Source organism: Orcinus orca, chromosome 16 (genome assembly GCF_937001465.1).
Source record: "Orcinus orca chromosome 16, mOrcOrc1.1, whole genome shotgun sequence".
NCBI lineage: Eukaryota > Metazoa > Chordata > Mammalia > Artiodactyla > Delphinidae > Orcinus > Orcinus orca.
In genome coordinates, this window is record NC_064574.1 from 66,119,507 (window position 1) to 66,140,242 (window position 20,736).

At 44.3% G+C, this 20,736-nt stretch overlaps 1 protein-coding gene across 8 annotated transcripts in view; it reads left to right on the forward strand.

Moving 5' to 3' along the window:
• Window positions 1-3,928: 3,928 nt before the first annotated feature.
• Window positions 3,929-20,736, forward strand: part of LDAF1 (lipid droplet assembly factor 1) — a 44,925-nt gene continuing 28,117 nt past the window's right edge. For 4 of the 8 annotated variants that reach the window (XR_007472174.1, XR_004482684.2, XM_049699301.1 and 1 more), the window contains exons 1-4: window positions 3,929-4,034; window positions 5,560-5,751; window positions 12,767-12,935; window positions 15,205-15,343. Coding sequence is in view for 4 of the 8 variants with exons in the window: in XM_049699301.1 (XP_049555258.1) it covers window positions 5,656-5,751; window positions 12,767-12,935; window positions 15,205-15,343 (404 nt within the window). In the remaining 4 variants the exon portion in view is untranslated. The other 4 variants (XR_004482686.2, XR_004482685.2, XM_033425946.2 and 1 more) reach the window with 4 other exon arrangements.

Below are 20,736 nucleotides of genomic sequence, written 5' to 3' on the forward strand. Positions count from 1 at the left end.
AGGAGACACACCTCCCTTTAAAATTTTGTGTGCTTTAAGTCTACCTGTGTCCAAAAACATCAAAGCAATAATTACAGCTTTCATTTATTGATGTATATTAGCTGTTGGCACTGTGGTAAGCACTTAATGAGCATCATCTTCCCAAATCTTCTCAACAACGGAGAAGATGAATACAACTATCCCAAGTTTTATGACTGAGGAAACTGAGAAACAGGGAGGTTAAGTAATTTGCCCATAGTCACGCAGCTAGGTCAGTGGCAAAGTTAGAACTTCACCTGATTATGGAATCTGCTCCGTGGCTTTAACCAAAAGCCTACATGTAGTCTGAAGAAAGATAGAAAATAAAAAAAAATATCTGCCAAAGAGAATGAAACTTCCATCATCTCCCCTCTGCCCCAGGCCACCTCACCGGCACCAGAATTGCTTGCTGACTTAATCTTCTGTTCAGCAATTTCCAAGTGAGGATGCAGTCCTCAAATCCCTTAATCAACTTCAAGTACATAGGGTTGCCAGATGAAACACAGGATGCCCAGACATACTCATCCTAAAAAGTTATCTGTTGCTCACCTGAAATTCAAATTGAACTGGCTGTCCTGTATTTTTATTTGTTAAATCTGGCAATATGGGGAGAAGAGGTCAGCTAGCCTCTAGGTTATCCCCATCTTTGTGGTGTTAACAGCTTAGAGTCTCAATCTGTTGCTGGAAGTTTTCACACGTTTGTAATTCAGAGCCCAGTGTTTCTGGCAGATCTTTTCTGAGGCTTGAAACAGTTGCTTATCCAGGGACTTATTTTATTGACCCATCCAATGGTCAGCAAGAGCCAAGTCCTTGTGCTACTGAGAGATGCTAAGATTCCCACCGTTGGGTAATATATAGTGTGGTAGATAGAGAAGGCAGCCAACACACAAGGAAACCCAAAATCTGGCTGGTCCTACAACAATGCAAGTGAAAGGAACTAGAAGATTCACAGAGGTTCCCCTAGATGGCACCCTCGAACAAAATTTCCAGTGAAGGCCTCAATTCAGCTTCCCAAAGCAACACCCACCAGGGAAGGAGGGTTGCAGTTTTGTCCTAAAGAAAAAAACCCTCCAAACCCAAACAATAACCAACCCTTTCCTGGATGGGGCACCCATCACACTGCAGCTGAACAAAAGGCATGAAAACGGACAGGACTGCCTGAAACGTAAAAATTTAGGGACACTTCTCCGTCCATGTCCTCCTATCTTCACCATCAGCTCCCCCCTTCTTGGCTCTTGTGGAGTTAGAGCACGATCCGTTAGCTTATTATTATTATCCCCAAGCTTATTTCTCTATCCACCAGCCTGATTATTTCTAGAAATATTAGTTGGTAGAAGTAATACATCATTGGTGGGTGGGCAAAATCAGTGAAAGAAGTCAAAATAAAACTGTATCGCATATTTGAAAGTTGCTAAGAGAGCAAATCTTAAATGTTCTCGTCACAAGAAAAACAATTCTGTCACTGTGTATGGTGACAGATGTTAACTAGGTTTATTGTGGTGATTATTTTGCAATATACACAAACATCAAATCATTACGTTGTACAGCTGAAGCTAATATAATGTTATATGTTAACTACACCGCAATATAAAAATAAACAAAAAAGGGCTTCCCTGGTGGCGCAGTGGTTGAGAGTCCGCCTGCCGATGCAGGGGACACGGGTTCGTGCCCCGGTCCGGGAAGATCCCACCTGCCGCGGAGCGGCTGGGCCCGTGAGCCATGGCCGCTGAGCCTGCGCGTCCGGAGCCTGTGCTCCACAACGGGAGAGGCCACAGCAGTGAGAGGCCCACGTACCACAAAAAAAAATTAAAAATAAACAAAAAAGAAAAATAAACCAAGTAACCATGATAAGACACAGAAAAAGAAAAGCACAATACGTTAAATATTTTTGAGCTCCTCCTGTGTTCCCGATAGGTGCTAAGGTCTTTACAGACATTATTGCACCAGTCCTCACTACAACCCTGTGATTGCTTTGATCTTTCCTAAAGAGTTATTTTTCAGGTGCCTACGGACACAAGTCACAGAGGAGAGACAGATCAGCAAAGGTCCCTGGATGGAAAGGGCATGAGAACCGTGCAGCAGCAGGCCAATGCTCAAGTCTATCCCTCTCCATTTTACAGATGAAGCTGAAGCTCAGCGAGGTTAACTCATCCACACAGTAAGACTCTGCCCTGGGATCAGAGTCCAGGACTGTTGGACCTCGGTTCATGGTCTTTACGAGTTTGTTCTATGGCAGTTGTTCTCAACCTAGACAACTGTGCCCCCCAGGGGACATCTGCCAATGTTTGGGGGGCTGCAGGGAAGGAAAGTACTACTGGCATCTAGCGGTTGGACGCCAGGGTTGCTGCTAAACATCCTACAATACACAGGACAGCCCACTCAACACAGAATTTTCCTGACCAAAATGTCAATAGCGCTCGCTGCCCCTTGAGAAACCCTGCTGTATGGGCTGGATTTCAGGCCAAGGAACATGTGTTCTGGCTCTGACTTGAAACTGAAGGATTTGGGATTAGACTTTTTCATTTATAAAATGGAGATACTAATCGAACCGATCTTTAGGGATCTCACTGGCTCATGATATTTGCGTTTGAGAAGTAACGGTTAAAACCTTCCAGTCAAGGTCGTACCTCGTCACTTGTCTGTCCTGAGCTCCAGAGATGCTTCCAGAAGAGCTGGTTCAGGGTATTTAGGCAGGGGAAGCCCTGAGACCCTGGGAAAACCCGTTCTCACCTGCCAGTCCACCTGTCTCAGAGATGGCCTGGGCGCCCTCACTCCAAGCCAAGAGTGTAGGAAGGGCAACTCTCTCTGAGCCTTAGTTTCCTCACGTGCTCCTCACTCGTGGCTTGTCCGGGAGGCTCCAAAAAGCTGAGGGAGACAGCGTCCTTTGCAAGAGCTGCAGGCGGCGAGAGCCAAGCGGAGGGGAGGGGAAGGGAGAGGAGGGACGGCGCGGGGCCGCGCGGCGGAGGAAGACTGCCGGCGGGGGTGGAGTGAGAAGGCAGGCTCCCGCTTCAGAGCCGCCGCTTGGGCGTGTCTCCTCTAGCTGCCCGCACACGCAGCTCGGCCTGCAGCGCGGCCGCCGGGACCAGGTGAGAGCTGGCAGCTTGGGCGCAGGGGACCCGGCTGGCTAGACAGCCCCCTCGCCGGGCGGGACAAATTTTGGAGGAGGGCGGGGGGGGGGGGTTGGTTGAGAGGATAGTCGGTGTCCCACGCCCGAAGCCTTCAGCACGACGTTTGGTAATAAGGGGAGTCTCATCCCTCCGAGCCCCTGCGAGACCCCCATACACACACACACACACCCCTACACCTACTACTACATTTGGTAAAAGGGTTGCCATCCCCATCCCACCCCGGACCGTTCCCCTTCTTGGGAAACCTGGTTGGGAAGACTCCGAACTCCCTCTTCAGGATTAATGAAAATGGGTGCCCTCCTCCCTCCCGGGTTCTTCTCTACGGAGGGCCCCTCCCCCCTCACTGCAGAGCGGGGAACTCCAAGTACCACAGGTGGGATTCTCCTCCCCAAATTAATGACGGTGTACTCGACTCCCCGCCCCCAAGCTCCCATTTCTCAGCCTCGGTGCCCCCTCGGGCGCAAAGCCCCCTCTGTACCTGCATCACCCCCCTTTTCCCCGCTCCTTGGATCCCAAGAAACTGGCCGCCTGTCCCCTCTCGCGTTTAGGAAGGCTGAGAGACTGGAAACAGATGGGGAGGGGGAGGTCTGATAGGCCCGAGGCGCCCGGCGGTTCCCGGCCTCAAGCCGGAGATGCGACCCCTGCCCCGCCCGGCTGGAATGCTTAGGGTTTCCGTTTGCCCCGGGAGGGGCGGTAGTGGAAGAGCCGGGGGCTTTTGGAGGGGTGGGGCGTGGAAGGGGAAGGGCGGGTTGGCTCGTGTTCTCCTGGCTCAGCCCGGAAGGCGCGGAAAAGGCAGAAGGCGGGAAACTGTGCGCTGTGTCGGGTTAAGGGGTTGCCGTCTTCCCTCCTCCCGAGACCTCTCAGTGCCTGGGGAGGCCTCTCCGAGGAGTGAGTGACTAGGGGGTCTGGGGATTGGTGGCCCGGTGGTTGCGTTCCACGGATGTGGCCGCTGGCATTTTACGCACGCTGGCCCCTGTTGGACTCCCCAAACCGGTCCGGGTGGCGCTTGGGTTTCCAAGGCCCTGGGAGACCAGTAGGGGAGCTGGGCTTGTTTCTGACCCTTGCAGATTGGAGCTTAGGGGAATTGAGTGCTGGGAACATCGCAAATTCAAATCTGTGCCAGCTGTAGCTTCAGAGACAGTATGGGAATGGGAGTTTAGTCCTGCCCTGTTCAGGGGATTCCTGTTTCACAAAAGGGATTGTAGCAGAGAATCTCTAGCTGGGGAGATTAAAATGTGCTTTAATTTGGTGCTAGACCCTATAGATATTAGGAGATACCTCTTCCCATCTCACATAATTAGCATGGGGGACGTTCAGTGTGGTAAATAAATGTGAGCATCTCTCAGTTAATTTTGTCCACTGTGACAGAATCTTTTAGGCGTTTGTGCTATAGGTCAGGAGATCAGTTGTAAGGGAGAAATGGAAAAGATATCTGTGTCCAGCCCTACAGTGTTATTCTGGGAAATATAAAATAACAATATATTAGTTTATATGAAAATTAAAAAGGGTTTAAAAGATAGATATCTAACTTAACAAAAAGCTTTTATTAAAAATAAATAATTATGTGAGATTGGGACAGTCCTGGAAATTCCAGCCTGTTGAGTCACAGGGTATAATTGTGGCAAAGTCTGTCCCTCAGGTGCCTCTCTTGTTACGGAGCTGAGACTTACAAGTAAATAGAGAATAATTTATGGCACAATGTAATTGGGAGCCAACCTGTTTAGTGTATTGGCCACTGTCACTTGTTTGAAAAAGTTTTTCTGGCCAAAAAAAGAAGGCAATAGGACTTGAAATAGTGTATTCAGCTTTCTTACTTTCTTCCACATTCTTTTCACAATTTTGTCAGGCTAAAAAAACAAACATAAGCTCTCAGAGACAATACCATTAACATTTTCTTATATGTCCATCTAGATCTTTTATTTTACTATGGATATATACATAAAATACATAAATACATATATGTATTTTATCTTATGGATATATGCATAAAATATGTAACAATATATAGTAGTCTATAATTTTTTCACATCATAGATATATTTTTATTTCACTAAATAAATATCAACATCATTTTAATGGCTATACAATACTCCATTCTATGAATTTATCATTATTTAACCTATTTCCTATTAGTAGACAGCTTCTTTCCACTGTTTTACTATTTATTATGTATTAGAAACAGGGGTACACTGAACATCCTTTTGGCATGTTTTGATATAACTGATTATTTCCTTGAAGTTCCTGGAAAGTAAATTGTTGGATCAAGGTGTGTGCAATTTGAAATTTGGATAGATATTGCCAAGTTACCCTCCATCTGCATGCCCACCGTCAGTGTGTGAGGATAGTAGAATCGCTTGTTGGGTCAGTTGGGTGAAGACCACTAATGGTTTAAGATACTTTTCATTTCCTCCAGCAAGAGACAAAGTGACATGAGAGATTTGACTGTGCCCTGCACTGAAGAGCTTACTGGTAGAATTAATCCCTAAAGAGACCTGAAGTGGGTTTCAGGATGGTGAAAGAAGAGCCCCCAAGTACTTCAAAGGACTTTCAGGAGCTGCAGAGGAGGGTGTCTTTGCTGATAGCGTCTGTCCAGAGTAACTCAAAGGTCAGTTTCCAATCAGAGCATATAATGGAAGATCCCAAAATAATACTAGCTTAAACTAGTTATTTCTCTCTTAAGTAGAAGAAATTTGGAGGTAGGTCAGGAATCTTTCTAACTCACCACCTTGTCATGTCTGAGTTGTGACCTTCAAACTCACTGTCCAAGATGACTGCTAGAGTATCAGCCATTGTATCCATATTCTAGGCAATAAGATGTGGGGAGAGAAAGACTTGCATACCACCTCCAATTTAAGGAGACTTCCTGGAAGTCATACACACACAGAGCTTCCAGTTGCATCTCATAGACCAAAATTTAGTCTTATGATCACCCCTTGTAGCAAATGCAATTCTTTAGCTGGAAATAGAGGCAACTCTTAGTCTGTGCCACAGATACCATCCTTTTTTTTGTTTTGCTGTTAATTTTGACCTGTTACCCTGAAAATGAGAGGCTAACGTCTACTTTGAGCCCAGTGTTCCACTAGAAATTCAGTGTTAAATAGAAATACGACATAAGCCACATACGTAATTTAAAATTATCTAGTAGCCGCATTTAAAAAGTAAAAAGAAGCAGGTGAAATTAATTTTAATACGGTATTTTATTGAACCTATCTAAAATATATTTCAACATGTAATCATTATAAAAAATATTAATGAAAAAAGTTATTGAGATGTTTTACATTCTTTTTTGTACTAAGTCTTTGAAATCCAGTCTGTATTTTACACTTAACAGCACATTTCCATTTGAACTAGCCATTTTACAAGCGCTCAATAGCCATTCAATGGCAATGGGACTTGAGATAGTATATTCTGCTTTCTTGAACTTTTATCTTTATTGCTTTCTTCTATGTGCCTTTCAGCATTTTTTCAGGGAAAAAATAATAGCTCTCAGAGATAATATTATTAGCATTTTGTTGTATGTTCTTCTAGACTTTTTTTCTATGCAATATACCCATAAAATACATATGTATATGTAAGAAAGTGAACTGGTTGGTGATCTGTTTTTTGGTATTGGACACCACTAGTATCTATTTGAGGAGCCAGACCTTTGCAGTCTAGAGCAATATACTCTATAGAGATCTTTTCTGAACTCATCCCCAAATGCCTCTGGCACTCTGTGGATTTAGCAAGATATTTTTAGGTTGGACAAGCAGCTTTCTAGCCAGCAGGCTGAGACTCCTGTTATTAAAAGTTAGCTCCATGAGAAAGGTCCTCATACTCATCTACATGTTCAGTTGATTCTCGTTATATAATTTGTGTTAGTTCTGTTCTGTTGAGTCACCTCAAACACTGAATTAGCACATACTGAACAATTGCTCAAATGGGAAGTACAGGATTAGGTTCTGGCAAACTTCTGGTGGCAACATTTTCATCAACCAATCAAACCATCACCTGTTTTGTGTGTCTTTTTGTTTAAAGACACCTTTATTCTGTAGATATTATTGATTCATTAACATTGAACTCCAGGCCAACAGCCTGTACTATACAGGCAGCTATAACTCTTGCCTGAACGAAGTTTATCTAATACACGTACAGTATTTTCTCTATAAGGCACATCACAGCCTTCTTATACTTAGGAACACTAGACAGTACTGCTACACATTTTAAATGTCAAAATCACCAACAGAAAACATAAAAATGCAGAAAAAGGTGGCACGAAATAAACCATGAAAAGGACAGTTGTATAAAGAGCTAAAACAAGAAGGCAGAGTGTTGCCTAGTTTGGCCCCAGCTAGGAACATGTGCGTCAGGTGGCTCACGTTTTCCACTGCCGTGTGCACGTCCATGAAAGCAACCCAAAGTGTTGATTCTGGGGTTACAGATCAATTTTAGTGGGTAGGCAAATTCACAGATATGGAATCTGCAAATAATAGGGATTGACTGTACATTAATTAACCTTGGTTGAGCACTTATTATATGCAAAGCACTGTGCTACGCACTGGCATATCTTAACTTAGTTAATATTCGTGTCTACCTCCTAAGGTAGGCATTTCAAAGCATGTGAACTCTGACTTCTTGACATTTCTTCATTTTTTCACCTTAGCTCCTCAGCCATGGTCATTGGAATAGATGTGGACTAGATAACTTCCAGGGCAGTTGACTCCCGGGATGATGGGACAGATCATCAGTTGGCTAAGCCCTGATGTTCTTCAGATAGTCCTGAGGTAGTTTCTTTTAAATTATATTAATTGAATTAATTATATTAATTGTGTTTACTGAATAGAGTAATATTGGCAGGAAAGGAAAGGAAATCACCTGTAAGCCCATCACTAACAAATCCAGTGGTGGTATCATCATTACTGTTGTTATTGTTATTATTATTAGGACCCTTTAGTATGTAATTTTTAGATCTAGTGGTTTTAATTGTGGCAGATGTAGTTCTATATTTTTATTTTTGCTTGATATTGTATATTGGTGTTTTTCCATATTAAAGCATAGGTCTTCTGAACAATGGCTTTTCTTGGTGGTAGAACCTTCCCTCAGAGTGACATACCATAATTTACATAGTCATCCCCTTGCTTCTATGATATTTGGATGATTTCTTTCCCCCAAGTAATTTATAATCTTTTCTCAGAGTTAATAAACCCTTTGAGTTCCAGATAAGAATAGATGGCTTCCAGATGGAGTGTTTGTGAAACAACTCTGTCATCTCTTCTAGGAAACCTCTGGAATGTCAAGTCTTAATTGTCTTACTTTTAGACTGACAGAGTCAGAAACCTGTCCCAAATAGGTTAAACAAGCAAACAAACAGTGAGACCTGCCAGGGCTTTTGGGAAATGTAAGGCTATCATAGAAGCCAAGGCAGGAAGTAAACAGGGCAGAGCCTCAGGAGGGGTTAGAACCAGAGTCTGGCAGGTCACTGGGGTCAGAGATAACTCTCAGTGCCCTCTCTTGAGACATACTATTCCTCATTGTAACTCTTCCTTGTGTATCAGCTTCATTCTCCTCTCTTTGCAGCCTGGCTTCCTTTGCTCTTCCATTCACATGGGCAGACATGATCGCCCAGGATGGTACCTTCAGCTCCTCATGTCTCCTCCAGCTCCCAGCTGAAATCCTCTATGGGACCTGGTCTTGGGAGTGCTTGATTCCTAGGAGCAAGAATCTGCTTGACCAAGTCACCTATGGCCAGGGAGGTGGCAGTTGGGCTGGGGCTTTCCATTTCACTGGTATAAACATGGCTTCAGGGGCCCACCCCTGCTGTGAGAGGGGGCAGTTTTCACAGAGGAGGGAAGAGAGGTGGAGCATGGGCTGGGCAGATGCCCTCCCAATGGTATCTCCTTGTGTGGATTACCTAGGACAAAATAGTTTTGCTCTCATGCTGGCCCTTTCCTTCCACAAAGGATGTTTTATTTATTTATTTATTTATTTATTTATTATTATTTTTGGGGGACAAAGGATGTTTTTGAATTACCTCCTTGGCACCTGTATTCTAATCCTGAATCACAAGGACCAAAATCTGGGAGAAATTGTCACACAGCACCTTGGACTTGTCATTACCAGTGGTTTTAAATAATGCTGACCCCTCTGCCCTCCACCCCTCTGGTAGCAAAGACAGTGGATACTGATTATCTTTTGCATTCTAACACTGGGGAATTGGCCTCTCTTCTGAATAGTTCCAGATGGAGCCTTCATGTCCTTAAACACTGGCCATGTTGTCCCTATTTTGGAACCTCCCTTACTCATGTGTGCATTTTAAAATAAATCACCTGTGTTTGACCTTGGGCAAGTTGCTTGCTCATTGACTCTCCATCTCATCTTCTCTAAAATAAGCAATGCCAGGCTCATAGCTTTGTTGTGAGGATGATCTCAGATGTCGTTTGAGAAGGCCTTAGCACAGAGTGTGGAACATAATGGTGCCAGTCTGTCCCAGCCTGGCATTCCTGGGTTATTTAGCACCGCACCATGCCTGTAAAATCTAGGTTGGATAACCTGTGTCTGCTTCCAGGAGGGCGATGGAAGATGTTGCTGCATAATAAGCTCTCCCACTTTCCATCCTTCCATTGTGTCACCCTCTGTTGCCTGGGAGCATGAAAAGTTAATTGCTATAGTCTAATTCCCGGATTTAAATAATGTTAAATTTTGCCTTGTTATCTACCTCATAGCATTGTAGAGAGAAAAAAATAAGGAGGTTTATTGAAAGCTCTTAAAAGAGTGCTTGGCACTTGAGTGTTTAATGAATGTTCTCTCTTATCATTAGGCATAACTGAATCATATCTTCCTCTTCTGAGACAGACTGGTCCGAGCAGGGCCATCCTCCCTAGGGGAAGACAATTGCTGGGCTTAATTGTCTGCATCTTAAATTGGTCTCTCTGCATATCTGAATAACTTTCTATTTTTTCCTTGTAGGGCCCAGATTTAGAAGAGGCTAAGAAAAAATTAGATTTCTTAAGGACTACAAGTAGTCCCTTCCTGCTTTTCCCCTCTTGGATCCCTATGCCACACTGTCTCCTGGTCCTGTTGAATTTTCTTTTGTCGTTCCACTTTCATACTGCATCTCCTCCTCCTCCTTGTCCCTCCCTGCCATCAGCCTAGTTTTGGCCGTCATTATCTCTTGCTGGCTTCCCTGCAAATCTTCCTCATTGCCTCTTGCACAGGACCACCAGGTTCATCTTTTTAAAATTATTCCTTTGATTGCATCACAGTCCTGCTCAAATGCCAATAGTTCGCTTCTTGTTTTTTTTTCTAGGTAAAATTTGAGTGAGCGCTTTTCAACAGAAATATTATGTGAACCACATATATAGTTTTAAGTTTTCTAGTAGCCATATTAAAAAACATAAGGGTTTCCCTGGTGGCACAGTGGTTGAGAGTCCGCCTGCCAATGCAGGGGACGCGGGTTTGTGCTCCGGTCCGGGAGGATCCCACATGCCGCGGAGCCGCTGGGCCCGTGAGCCATGGCCGCTGAGCCTGCGTGTCCGGAGCCTGTGCTCTGCAACGGGAGAGGCCACAACAGTGAGAGGCCCGCGTACCGCAAAAGAAAAAAAAACATAAAAAGAAATGTAAAATTAATTTTAATAATATATTTTATATAGCCCAATATATCCAAAACAATATAATTTCAACATGTAATCAATATTGAAAAATCATTGATGAGATATTTTACATTTTTTTAATACACTCAGTGCACATCTCAGTTCACATGCTGATTTTCCATTGGAAATACTTGGTCTCTATTTAGTTTTCATAAAATTGATAATTGAAAAACTTATTTGAAACATACCCACCTTATTTGAAATGTAATTAAAATTTTTTCAATGACTGAATCAAACATCAGTTTTTAAATTTAAATTAGATTAAAAATCCAACTCATCGGTCACGCTAGCCACATTTCAAGTGCTCAGTGGCCACATGTGGCTTCTGTGCTGGACAGTCTGGGTACAAAGTCATAAGCCTGGCATTCTGGTGTTCCAGCCTCATCTGCTCCCCCCGCCACTGTGGTTACTGGGTCTCTTGATTTTAAGGATCAGACAGAGCAGTTCGGACTGTCAGGTGACCCCTGGAGGTTTACTAAGGATACACGTGGACTAGAGCTGGAAAGCAATCGAGACCTGAGACAGCTCGAAGGACCATCCAGCCCCACTCCCGGGGCCCCTCTGCCTCTCTCTCACCTCCAGCCGCCCTAACAGGAAGATCTCACTGGGTTCTGATCCTAGAGTATCCAAGCTGGGTATTTCCAGCTCAGCGGTGATTGCTGGCACAGTCACCTCTGGCGAGAGAAGCTGAACAGCCAAGTCTTAGATAGCTTTTGTCAGAAAGGAGTAGCTGGAGGCAGTGTAGCCAGTAGGTGTTATGCCATTTGGGGCCGGGAAGTGAAGTTTGTCAATGCTGAAGCCCCAGGACTGAGAACGGTGGCCTTGTGCAACAGCCTTTTCTAGTTAAGCACAGTGAGTCCTGTGCTTTGTCACCATCAACTTGAGCTCCAAAATCCTCCTGCCTTCCAGCTTGCCCACAGTTTCCTCCATTTGAATCACTTGGGTGAAGAACTCTTTCTAGGAGAACGTGTGTTTTGGTTAGTGGCACCCGCCATCACTGAAGCTTAAATTACGTCTTCAGTTCACCTGCTGGCCTACATGGACCTAAGGAATGAGACACAGGAAGGACCAGTTTTGATGGGGAGAAGTTCTGGAATGATAGAAGCTTTCAAGGGAACGGGAACTAGCATGCCAGCACTGAGGAGAGAGATGCCGTGGACCCTAAGAAGAGGGGGAAGCCCATCCTTGTGAGGATGCCTAGGGCCAGCTCTGTATTAAAGCAGCCCCCCCCAACCCCCCACTGAGCCAGCTCCAGAACCCTTTTGCCTGGTGGAGGAAGATAACCCACTTATTAACACAGCATAAGCTTGCAGTAGTCATCAGGCTGTGGCCTGACTGTGGTATCCAGGTTGATGACATAAAAACATTTTCTCCTAATGAAGTGGCAGCCACTGCAGACATCTGAAGTGGAAAGATTTAGCTTTGAATGCCTAGATTTTGCCACTTGGAAGCCGTGTGACTCTAGGTGAGTCATTTCGTCCCACTGTTTCTCAAACTTTAATGTGTGTACAAATCACCTGGTGATCTCATTAAAAAACAGAAGCTGATTTGGCAGGTCTGGGTCAGGGCCCAAGGTATTGCATTTCTAACAAGCTCCCGGGTGATGCCAAGTAGCTAGGACTTAACCTCTCTGTGCTTCAGTGGCCTCAACTGTGAAGTAAGCAGCCAATTGTACATATATCACATCAGAGCACACATATGCTGAGGATGCCTTCTGAGAGGGTGTGTGTGAAGCAGTAGAGCCATGCCTGGGTCTTTCCTCATTTCACAAGACTTGAGGTTGGGTGGGGCCCTCAAACTTGCCCCCTGTCCACAGCTGCCTTAAGTTGTTGCTGGGGCAACTCATGTCTTGGGAGGATTATAATTGTTGACTTCTTACCTATGGGCCTCCCAACTTTATAACCTTGGCTTATACTTCCTATAGTTCGGGTGAATTCATCAATCTGGGGTTCAGACATGGCATTCAGTCCTGCTCGTCTCCTTTGCCCACAGGTGGTTGCCTTCATGAAGTCTCCAGTGGGCCAGTACCTGGACAGGCATCCTTTTCTGACCCTCACCTTGCTGGTGTTTGCTTCTGTGTCAGCCGTTCCTGTTGGCTGCTTCCTGCTCCTCGTGGTGCTTACCTCCCTGGCTGCGTTTTTGGGAGTCATATTACTAGAAGGTATCCTACTCAGTTACTCTCCGCCTTGGAAAATGACTCACTTGGGATGACAGTATTTATTGGGCATCTGCCACTCGTGTCAAAGGTTCCTGTTCTTGTCAAAACCACATCGACCAAGGCAGGTTGTCAGAGTAGTTAAAACATGGGCTCTGGAGTCTATTAGAATCCCGCCTCCCCCAGTGTGATTTTGGACACATTATTTACCCTCTCTGAGCCTCAAATTCCTCATATGTAAAATAGGGATATAATAATACTATCTCAGAGGGTTGTGAGCATTGAAACGTACAGTTGCATAAAGTACTTAGCACAGTCCTTGGCACAGAGTAGCTTCTCCATGAATGCTAACTATTGTCATTAAACAGAACATTAAAATTCACTCCACGGATAGTTACGGAGCACCTGTTGCATGCCAGGTGCTTGCTATGTACTGAGGTTCCCCCTTCTCCACCTTTCCTCCTGAAGTCCCACTGCCAATTGTCAGCTTCTCCCTGAGTTGCTAAGTTAAAATTACTACGAAAGTAAAATCTGATTGGCTCAGTTTGCCTTTTCAACTCAGATCACAGTCCACAAAGAGGTGGTTGCCATCTGCTCAGGTGATCACCTCTGGCTCATTCTATGGCTTCCCAGAGCTAAGAGCACCCAGGGTTGCTTCCCTACCAAAGGGATTGTGGACAAGGCAGTTTACACTTGAAGAAGAAGACAGGCACGGTAGGTGGATGAGCCAAATACAGTATGGCAGAGTGGTTGTTCAGTAAATATTGATGGATAGATGGGCGAAAGATGAATCAATATCAAAACAAAGGTAAATTTAGAAAGAAATAAGAGAGCCACTACCCTTTTGTGGTATCATACCAAGCTTTACAGGAGAGAGCACTTTAAAGATGTATAACAACTTTGTCCCAGAGTAGACAAGGAAGGGCCTTCTAGGCAGGAGGCACAGCATGTGCAAAGCTGTTCCACTTGAGAGCGGTGGTCCTGCAACTTGAGTCTGCATAAATCTTACCTGCTTTTTGAACATGTGGACTTTCATGTATCATCCAGAGATTGTCATTTAGTAGGTCTGGAGTGGGGTCCAGAGATGCAAATTTTCAACAAGATTCCCTAATGCATCTGATTCTGATACAGGTGGTTGTTAGCCATCCTTTGAAAAATACTGATCTAAGATTTTGTAAATCTTTATGAAAAGGCAGCACGTCTGTTTACATTCTCTACTTTCCTTCCTTTCCAGAGTCCATCCCTGAAACTATCACTGTGGAGTACTGGGTGGGCTATTTGACAACTCGTGAGGCAAGGGAAAGGATGTCTGCCATGCAACATTTGCCATGTTATTAGTTCCGCTTTGGAAAGAGGGATTTTGTTATGAGGAAGGCAAGAGAAAGTGTGCTGGGCAGACAACAACTGCCACAGTGAGTCACATATATGATAGTCATTTAATTGTCATGTCAACACTTAGAGGTAGTTATTATTATATTCTTTTTACAGATGAGTTAAACTAAAGCTCCAGGCGGCCCAAAGTCTCACCATAAGTGACTTAACTAGGATCAAACTCAGGCATGTCAACTATGAAAATCCATCCTCTTTCCATGGTACCTTTTATTATTTTTCTCCCATAGACCCCATGTTATAAAAATGTATTTTCTCTGCACTTATTAGATGGTAATTCATTAATATTCCCATTAAAAACTTATTTAATGGTGGGTAAAATGACCATTCAGACCTATGGTTACTGTGTGATAGTTGCCAGGCTGGGTTGTAAAGGATGTAATCAAAAGTTATGTTTAGATTTGACTTTATTTAGCCTGCATAGCCTTTATTTCCATAGGTCGTAGGTAAGTGTAAGTTATAGTATTTGGTAGGCAGTTTGAAACACTGGTCATGATTTACCACCCCCATTACTGTCTTGGCTAACTCCTTCCAGAGGATTCCATTAGGAGCCCATCCCTGACCTTGAGAATGAGGGAGTTTCAAATTCAGATTCTTGCCATGGGCAAGACAGGTAACAAAAGTGAGCAAAGCGGTCCAAGAATAATACAGTTGGGAACAGTGGGGCCTGGAAGAAACTGGAAGGCCAGCAGTTGTTGCCATGCAGTGATGCTCACTTGGGTGTTGAGATTGCCTCCTTTTTAAGCGATACCAGAAGTCTGGATTTTTGTGGAAAACCTCCTTACTTAAAACATCTGAGTTAACTGTTGTTTTAAACACAGTGGTGCAGGGTCTGGTGTTTTCAGTCTGTTTTAGATGAATGATTCTTTGACATGCTTTCTTCTAGGACTGGTCATCTCTGTGGGCAGCCTCTCACTGCTTTGTGTCCTCTGTGGCTTGGGCTTCGTGTCACTCATCATGTCAGGGACAATCATAGTGTCCTACATGGTAGTCTCCAGCCTCGTCAACTACTGGTTTTCTCCCAGGTAAATACATGTCAGTGCAATAATTTAATCTTTACTCTTTGGGGAGATTTTCACAAGTAACACCCTAACCCTGGTCACGTCATACTCAGTCTCCCAAGATAGGAGGTGCCTAGCCTCTTCACATCTCTGCTTAAAAAGAGGTAAGGTTTCCTTCTCTTTTTTTTTTTTTTAATTATCAGGTAGGAATGCTTTGGTGGCAAGTAATGAAAAACCTAAGTAGATACTAGCTTAAACAAATAGGGATTTATTTTTATTGCATAACAACAAGCTGGAGATAGCCCAGTCCTGGCACAGCCTCTCTAGTGTCATCAAGGTACCAGGCACCTTCTGCCTTTCTGTGTTGCCATCCTTACCCCACTGGCTTGTCACCTCATGGCCACAAGAAAGCTGCTGCTGGCTACACCAACTTCGTTCAAAGCAGGATGAAGAGAGGAAAAAAAAATGAGTCCTCACTCACCAATTGAGTCTGACCTTTTTTGTCAAGTAAATGAAATCTTTCCCAGAACCTACCCCCTTTCTTATCCCAACCAACCTCATTGGCTGGAATTTCGGCAGATAGCCACCGGAAGCTGGAAGGGAGGCTGGGAAATGGAGTACACCCACAAGGAGAAGGGCCTTGGGAATGTGTGTCGGTCAGCCAAGCTCTGGTGTGTGCCATAGCTCCCCCGCTTGGGGTATAAGTGTTATTAGCAAGGCTACTTGACATTCAAAGAGAATCCATAGAGCCAGTTAAGTTAATATCAATAGTGCTACCTCCTCTCTCACTTACCTCTGAAACCTACCATCACTGGGCTGAAAAAAGGCAGACCTATTTCTCTCCCTGCCCCATCTCCCTTCTGTTAAAGATGTAAAGAAATGGTCAGTTGATTAGAATTAATTAGAATTTGAATCCCAGCTATGCCATTTTTTACCTGTGTGATCTTGAACAAGCTGTTCAACATCTCTGTTCTCAGTTTTCTTCCATTGGTAAAATAGGGCTACTCCATGCTCTGCCTCTCTCACTGGATTGTCATGAGGACACAAACAATAGTTTGGAGAAAATGCAGTATCCAAATTAGAATGGGGAAAAGGATCATAACCCCTGCCCCTAATTCAGGTATTTTGACCTCTCGGGCCCCCAGTTTCCTCATCTGTAAAGTCAGTGTTGCCCAAAATCTGGTGTGGTTGCAAGAAGCAACCAAAACTGAACCAACAAAAAACGACATTCATTCCGCCATGTATACTCTCAGCATTGCTCTTTAAAGAGGCCTTAGAGCTGATCATTTCCTCTTGTTGCCAAACAGACTATGGACACAACACAACTCCAGTGGCGACTGTTAGCTGGCCATGAAGTCTACACACTTAGAGGGGCTCTACCAGGAGTGACCAGCTGAACGGAACCAAAGCTTTTTTCCAAGCACCTCTGGGAAGCCGTTGGATCATCCTTGCCCCTTGGGATTATGACTCAGAAGGGACTGGGTAGTCAAGCTTTTCCTGGAGGTGTCCTCTAGCTTTTTCACTTATTTGTAGGGTCCTGCAACGGACAGTTTTGGGGAGCTTGTTGCTCTTGGTCAGTTCCATCAGCTGACCGGCCCTCACACAGAGAATCAGCAGAGAATCTCGATGGCGTGGCGGCTCCTCGCGCCTCTCACCCCTCCTCCCCAGAGATGCACACCTGAACTTGGCAGGGTTCTGAGCCTCTACAGGCCAGTGACTTGACCTCAAAGGCTCAGATCTTGTATCCGAGGCCCCAATTCGGGACAGCCACAGATTGTTTTTCCTTTTTCTTTCTTCCTTTTTTTTTTTTTTAAATGAGAGCTGCTTATTTCTTCACTCATTTGAAAAAAGAGGTGGGGGGAAGAATCTAAAACAGAACAAGCTCTTCTGCCTTATTAGCCTTTTATCAGAAAGACAAACAACATTTAGGAATAATAGCCTCTCAGACAAAGTTAGAAAATAGAGTCCAAACTTAACCTTACGGCCAAGAGCATTTTTTTCTAAGTCTAAAGGTATGGTTTCCACTGTTGAGTATTGTTAAGTCATGTTACTCTTTAAAATATTTGCACTTGATACTTTTTTATTGTTTTAAGGACTTGTCTTGTTAAAGCATTTCTTCAAAAAGTCCCATGAAAATGATAAAGGACTATAAAAATTTTTTAAATCCTATGGGATATCTACTTCAGTGGTTTATTCCCTGTGGTATTTTATTTAAAAATATTTATTTAGATGAGCTTTTTTTCTTCACTCTATTTCAAAATACCCCCTTTCTAGACATCAAACCCATTTTTTCCTTCTGTGTCAATTTCATGGCAGATCCTGGGTAATAAAGCTTTTTTAGTTGCTAGTGATAGACACTCAACTCAAAATGGATTTAAAAAGTGGGGGCAGAGGGGGACGGATTCGTTTCACTGAACTAAAAAGCCGAAAGGTAGGACTTTAGGCACTGCTGGATCCAGGGGCTCAAGTGGTGTCACTAGGCATCTCTCTCCCTTCATCTCTCAGCGCTGCTTTTCTCAGTGTGAGCTGAGTTTTAGGCAGGCCCTCCCCATGTGGAGGTCCCAGCAGCTCTAATTTTACATCAGTCTTGTAGTTAGCACTCCCTATTGGACAAGGAAGCTGTTCTTTTCCAGTAGTATATTTAGATTTTTGGCTCCGATTAGACAGACTTGGGTGATGTGAGCAACCCCAAACCAAACACCGTGGCCAGGGTGGATGGAATATGCTGACAGGTCGGGGCTGGGACATGTGTGCATTCTGGAACCAGGGGAGGGGTGGGCCAGCCCCACTGGTTCTGCATAGGTGGGAGTGCTAGCGTATGTAGAGATGGGAGGACAATCCGATCCCAAAGGAGTATCGCAAGGAAAGGGAATGTATGCCAGGCAGACAGAAGCAAATACTTGCTCTTTGATTCAGGAGGGCATAAAGGCCTTCATTTGGTTCTCAGACTTTTCTGTATCCCATGACAGTCAGCCACACCTGTCACTAAAGGGGCCGTCAACTCTATTAGAGAACAAGAACTGCCTTTTCCTGCCAGTACATGGGGGTGTTAATATTAACAGTTACTATTTACTGAATGTTTCTTTCTGACCTGCAAGTGTCTGCTAGTAGCTGTCTAAGCTAAATACCCTGCTGGGTTCTGAGGCTTCAGAAAAGAAGAATGAAGAGGGCCCTGGCCTCCTAAAGTTTACTTTCTAATGCAGGAGTCAGCTAACAAGTGTATTAGTTATCTATTGTTGCATAACGGTTTACAAAGAGCACTTTTGTCATCCTACATTTTCGGTGTGTTGGGAGTACAGGCCTGGCTTAGCTGAGTCCTTTGCAAGACTACAACAGCAGCGCTGCCACGTTGCTTCTCCTTTGAGGCTCGCCTGCGGAAGGATCCACATCCGAGTTCACATGGTCATTGCCAACATCCATTTCTTTGTAGGCTTTGGGGCTGAGGCCCTCATTCCCTGTCATATGGCAGCTCACAGCCTGACAGCTTGCTTCTTCAAAACCACCCAGGGAGAACATCTCTTAGCAGGGTGGACATCACATTCTTATAACGCGTAATCATGTATGCATAATCACATACATCCCATCACTCTCACCACATTCTGTGGGTTAGAAGCAGTCGGGTCCCACTCACACGAAGAGGAGGGATCACACAAGGGAATGCATACCACAGTTGGGGATCATGGGCTCCACCTTAGATTCCACCTGCTACATCAAGTAAACAAAATATTAGATTATTATGATAAGTGCATTGAAGAAAGTAGAAGGGGCAGGCCATGTCAGCCACAGAAATCTTTTCTTTGAACCACATAATGAGAAGTTGCCACTGTGCTAAGAGCTGGGGGGGGCGGGGGCAGGTATTCCCAGCAGAGGGCGCAGCAAAACAAAGGCCCCAAGACTGGAAGGAGCTGAATGTGTTTTAGGAAAAGAAATATCAGTGTGACTGGGCTTGGTGAGTAAAGCGTAAATGGAGGAGAGAGAGGAGCCCATCAGGCAGGACCTCGTAGGGAAAGAAATTTACAGCAAAAAGCAAAGGGAAGATGATGAAGAATTTTACACTTTGCATTAAGAGGGACATAATTAGACTTGGATTTTTAAAGGTCACTTGTGGCCAATGGATTGGGAGTCAAAAGTCCAGTTAGCAGGTCTGTGGAGGTCCAGAGCAGAGGATGGTGTGGCTTGCACTGGAGTGGAAGTAATGGAGACCCTCCTCATTTGGAGAGCTAGCAGCAGTTGGTGATGGATTGTATGTGGGTAGTGAAGGAAAGGGAGACACAAGGATGGCACATAAACTTTTCATTTGAGCCAGTGGGTAGTCAGTGGCACTAGTTTCTGATACGGGGGCTGTGTGAGTAGTCAAAATCCGCTTTGCTCACGTTGAGTCAGATATGCCTTTTTGACACGAAGAGGATGTGACAGATGAACAGTGGCTTAGAGAGTAGGTATGGGCTAGGGATACAAGGTTTAGGAGTATTTTCAGTACTGAGAGCTTTACACAGCCTTCTTACGGAATGCTCTCCTGAGAGAAGCCAAGAGACCATTTTAAAACATATTTCTGATCCCATAAACAGCCTTGCTTCAAACTGCAGAGTGCAAGTTGCCTTTCCACTGCACTTAAAAGTGCTAACTAACTCCTTCCCATCACAAGCTGCACCTGCCAGCTTCTCATTTTTCATATTGCCTTAGCCTCTGGATTTCAGAGGTGAATGAAACGAAGGTTCAGAGCAGAAATGATTCACCAATTCTGCCAGGAAACGGGGCATCTAAATCAGAGCTTTGCAATTCAGGCTGTCTGTCACACTGCCTGGAGCCTGAGGCCTTTGCCAATCAAACGAAGTAAAATACAGAACCCAGCACAGTGCTTGCCCATAAACAACAGTTGTCAAAGTGCGAGATGCACCATCGTTTGAAACTGAGTGGAATAGTTGTAAGGTTAACCATGGGGAAGATAGTAATATTGAATTAGCTTTGTATGGTGACATGGTAACTAGACTTATTGTGATGACCATTTCATAATGTACAAAGACATGGACTCACTGATGTACACCTGAAACTAACATTGTGTGTCAATTATACTTAAGTAAAAAAAAGGTATTGTTGGCCTTTTAGGCACAGTTCAATGTGTTCCTTATTTGGAAAGGTAATTAAAAGCACGAAACTGACTCTATACAGTCGGAATGTTAATTTATCAGTATAACTATAGGTGTTTGTTTTTGCCATGAGTCGGGTGCTATATTAAGCCCCCTACACTTCAATACACGTTTTCAGTCAGTTCTCACTACCACTCATTTTAGAGATGAGGAAGCTGAAAGATTGAGATGTTAAATTGTTTAAGGGCACATAGAAGCAGAAGTGGGACTCAAGCCCAATTCGCCTGACTGAAGAGCCCACCCTTGTAGCCAGTGTGCTATTAAATGTTA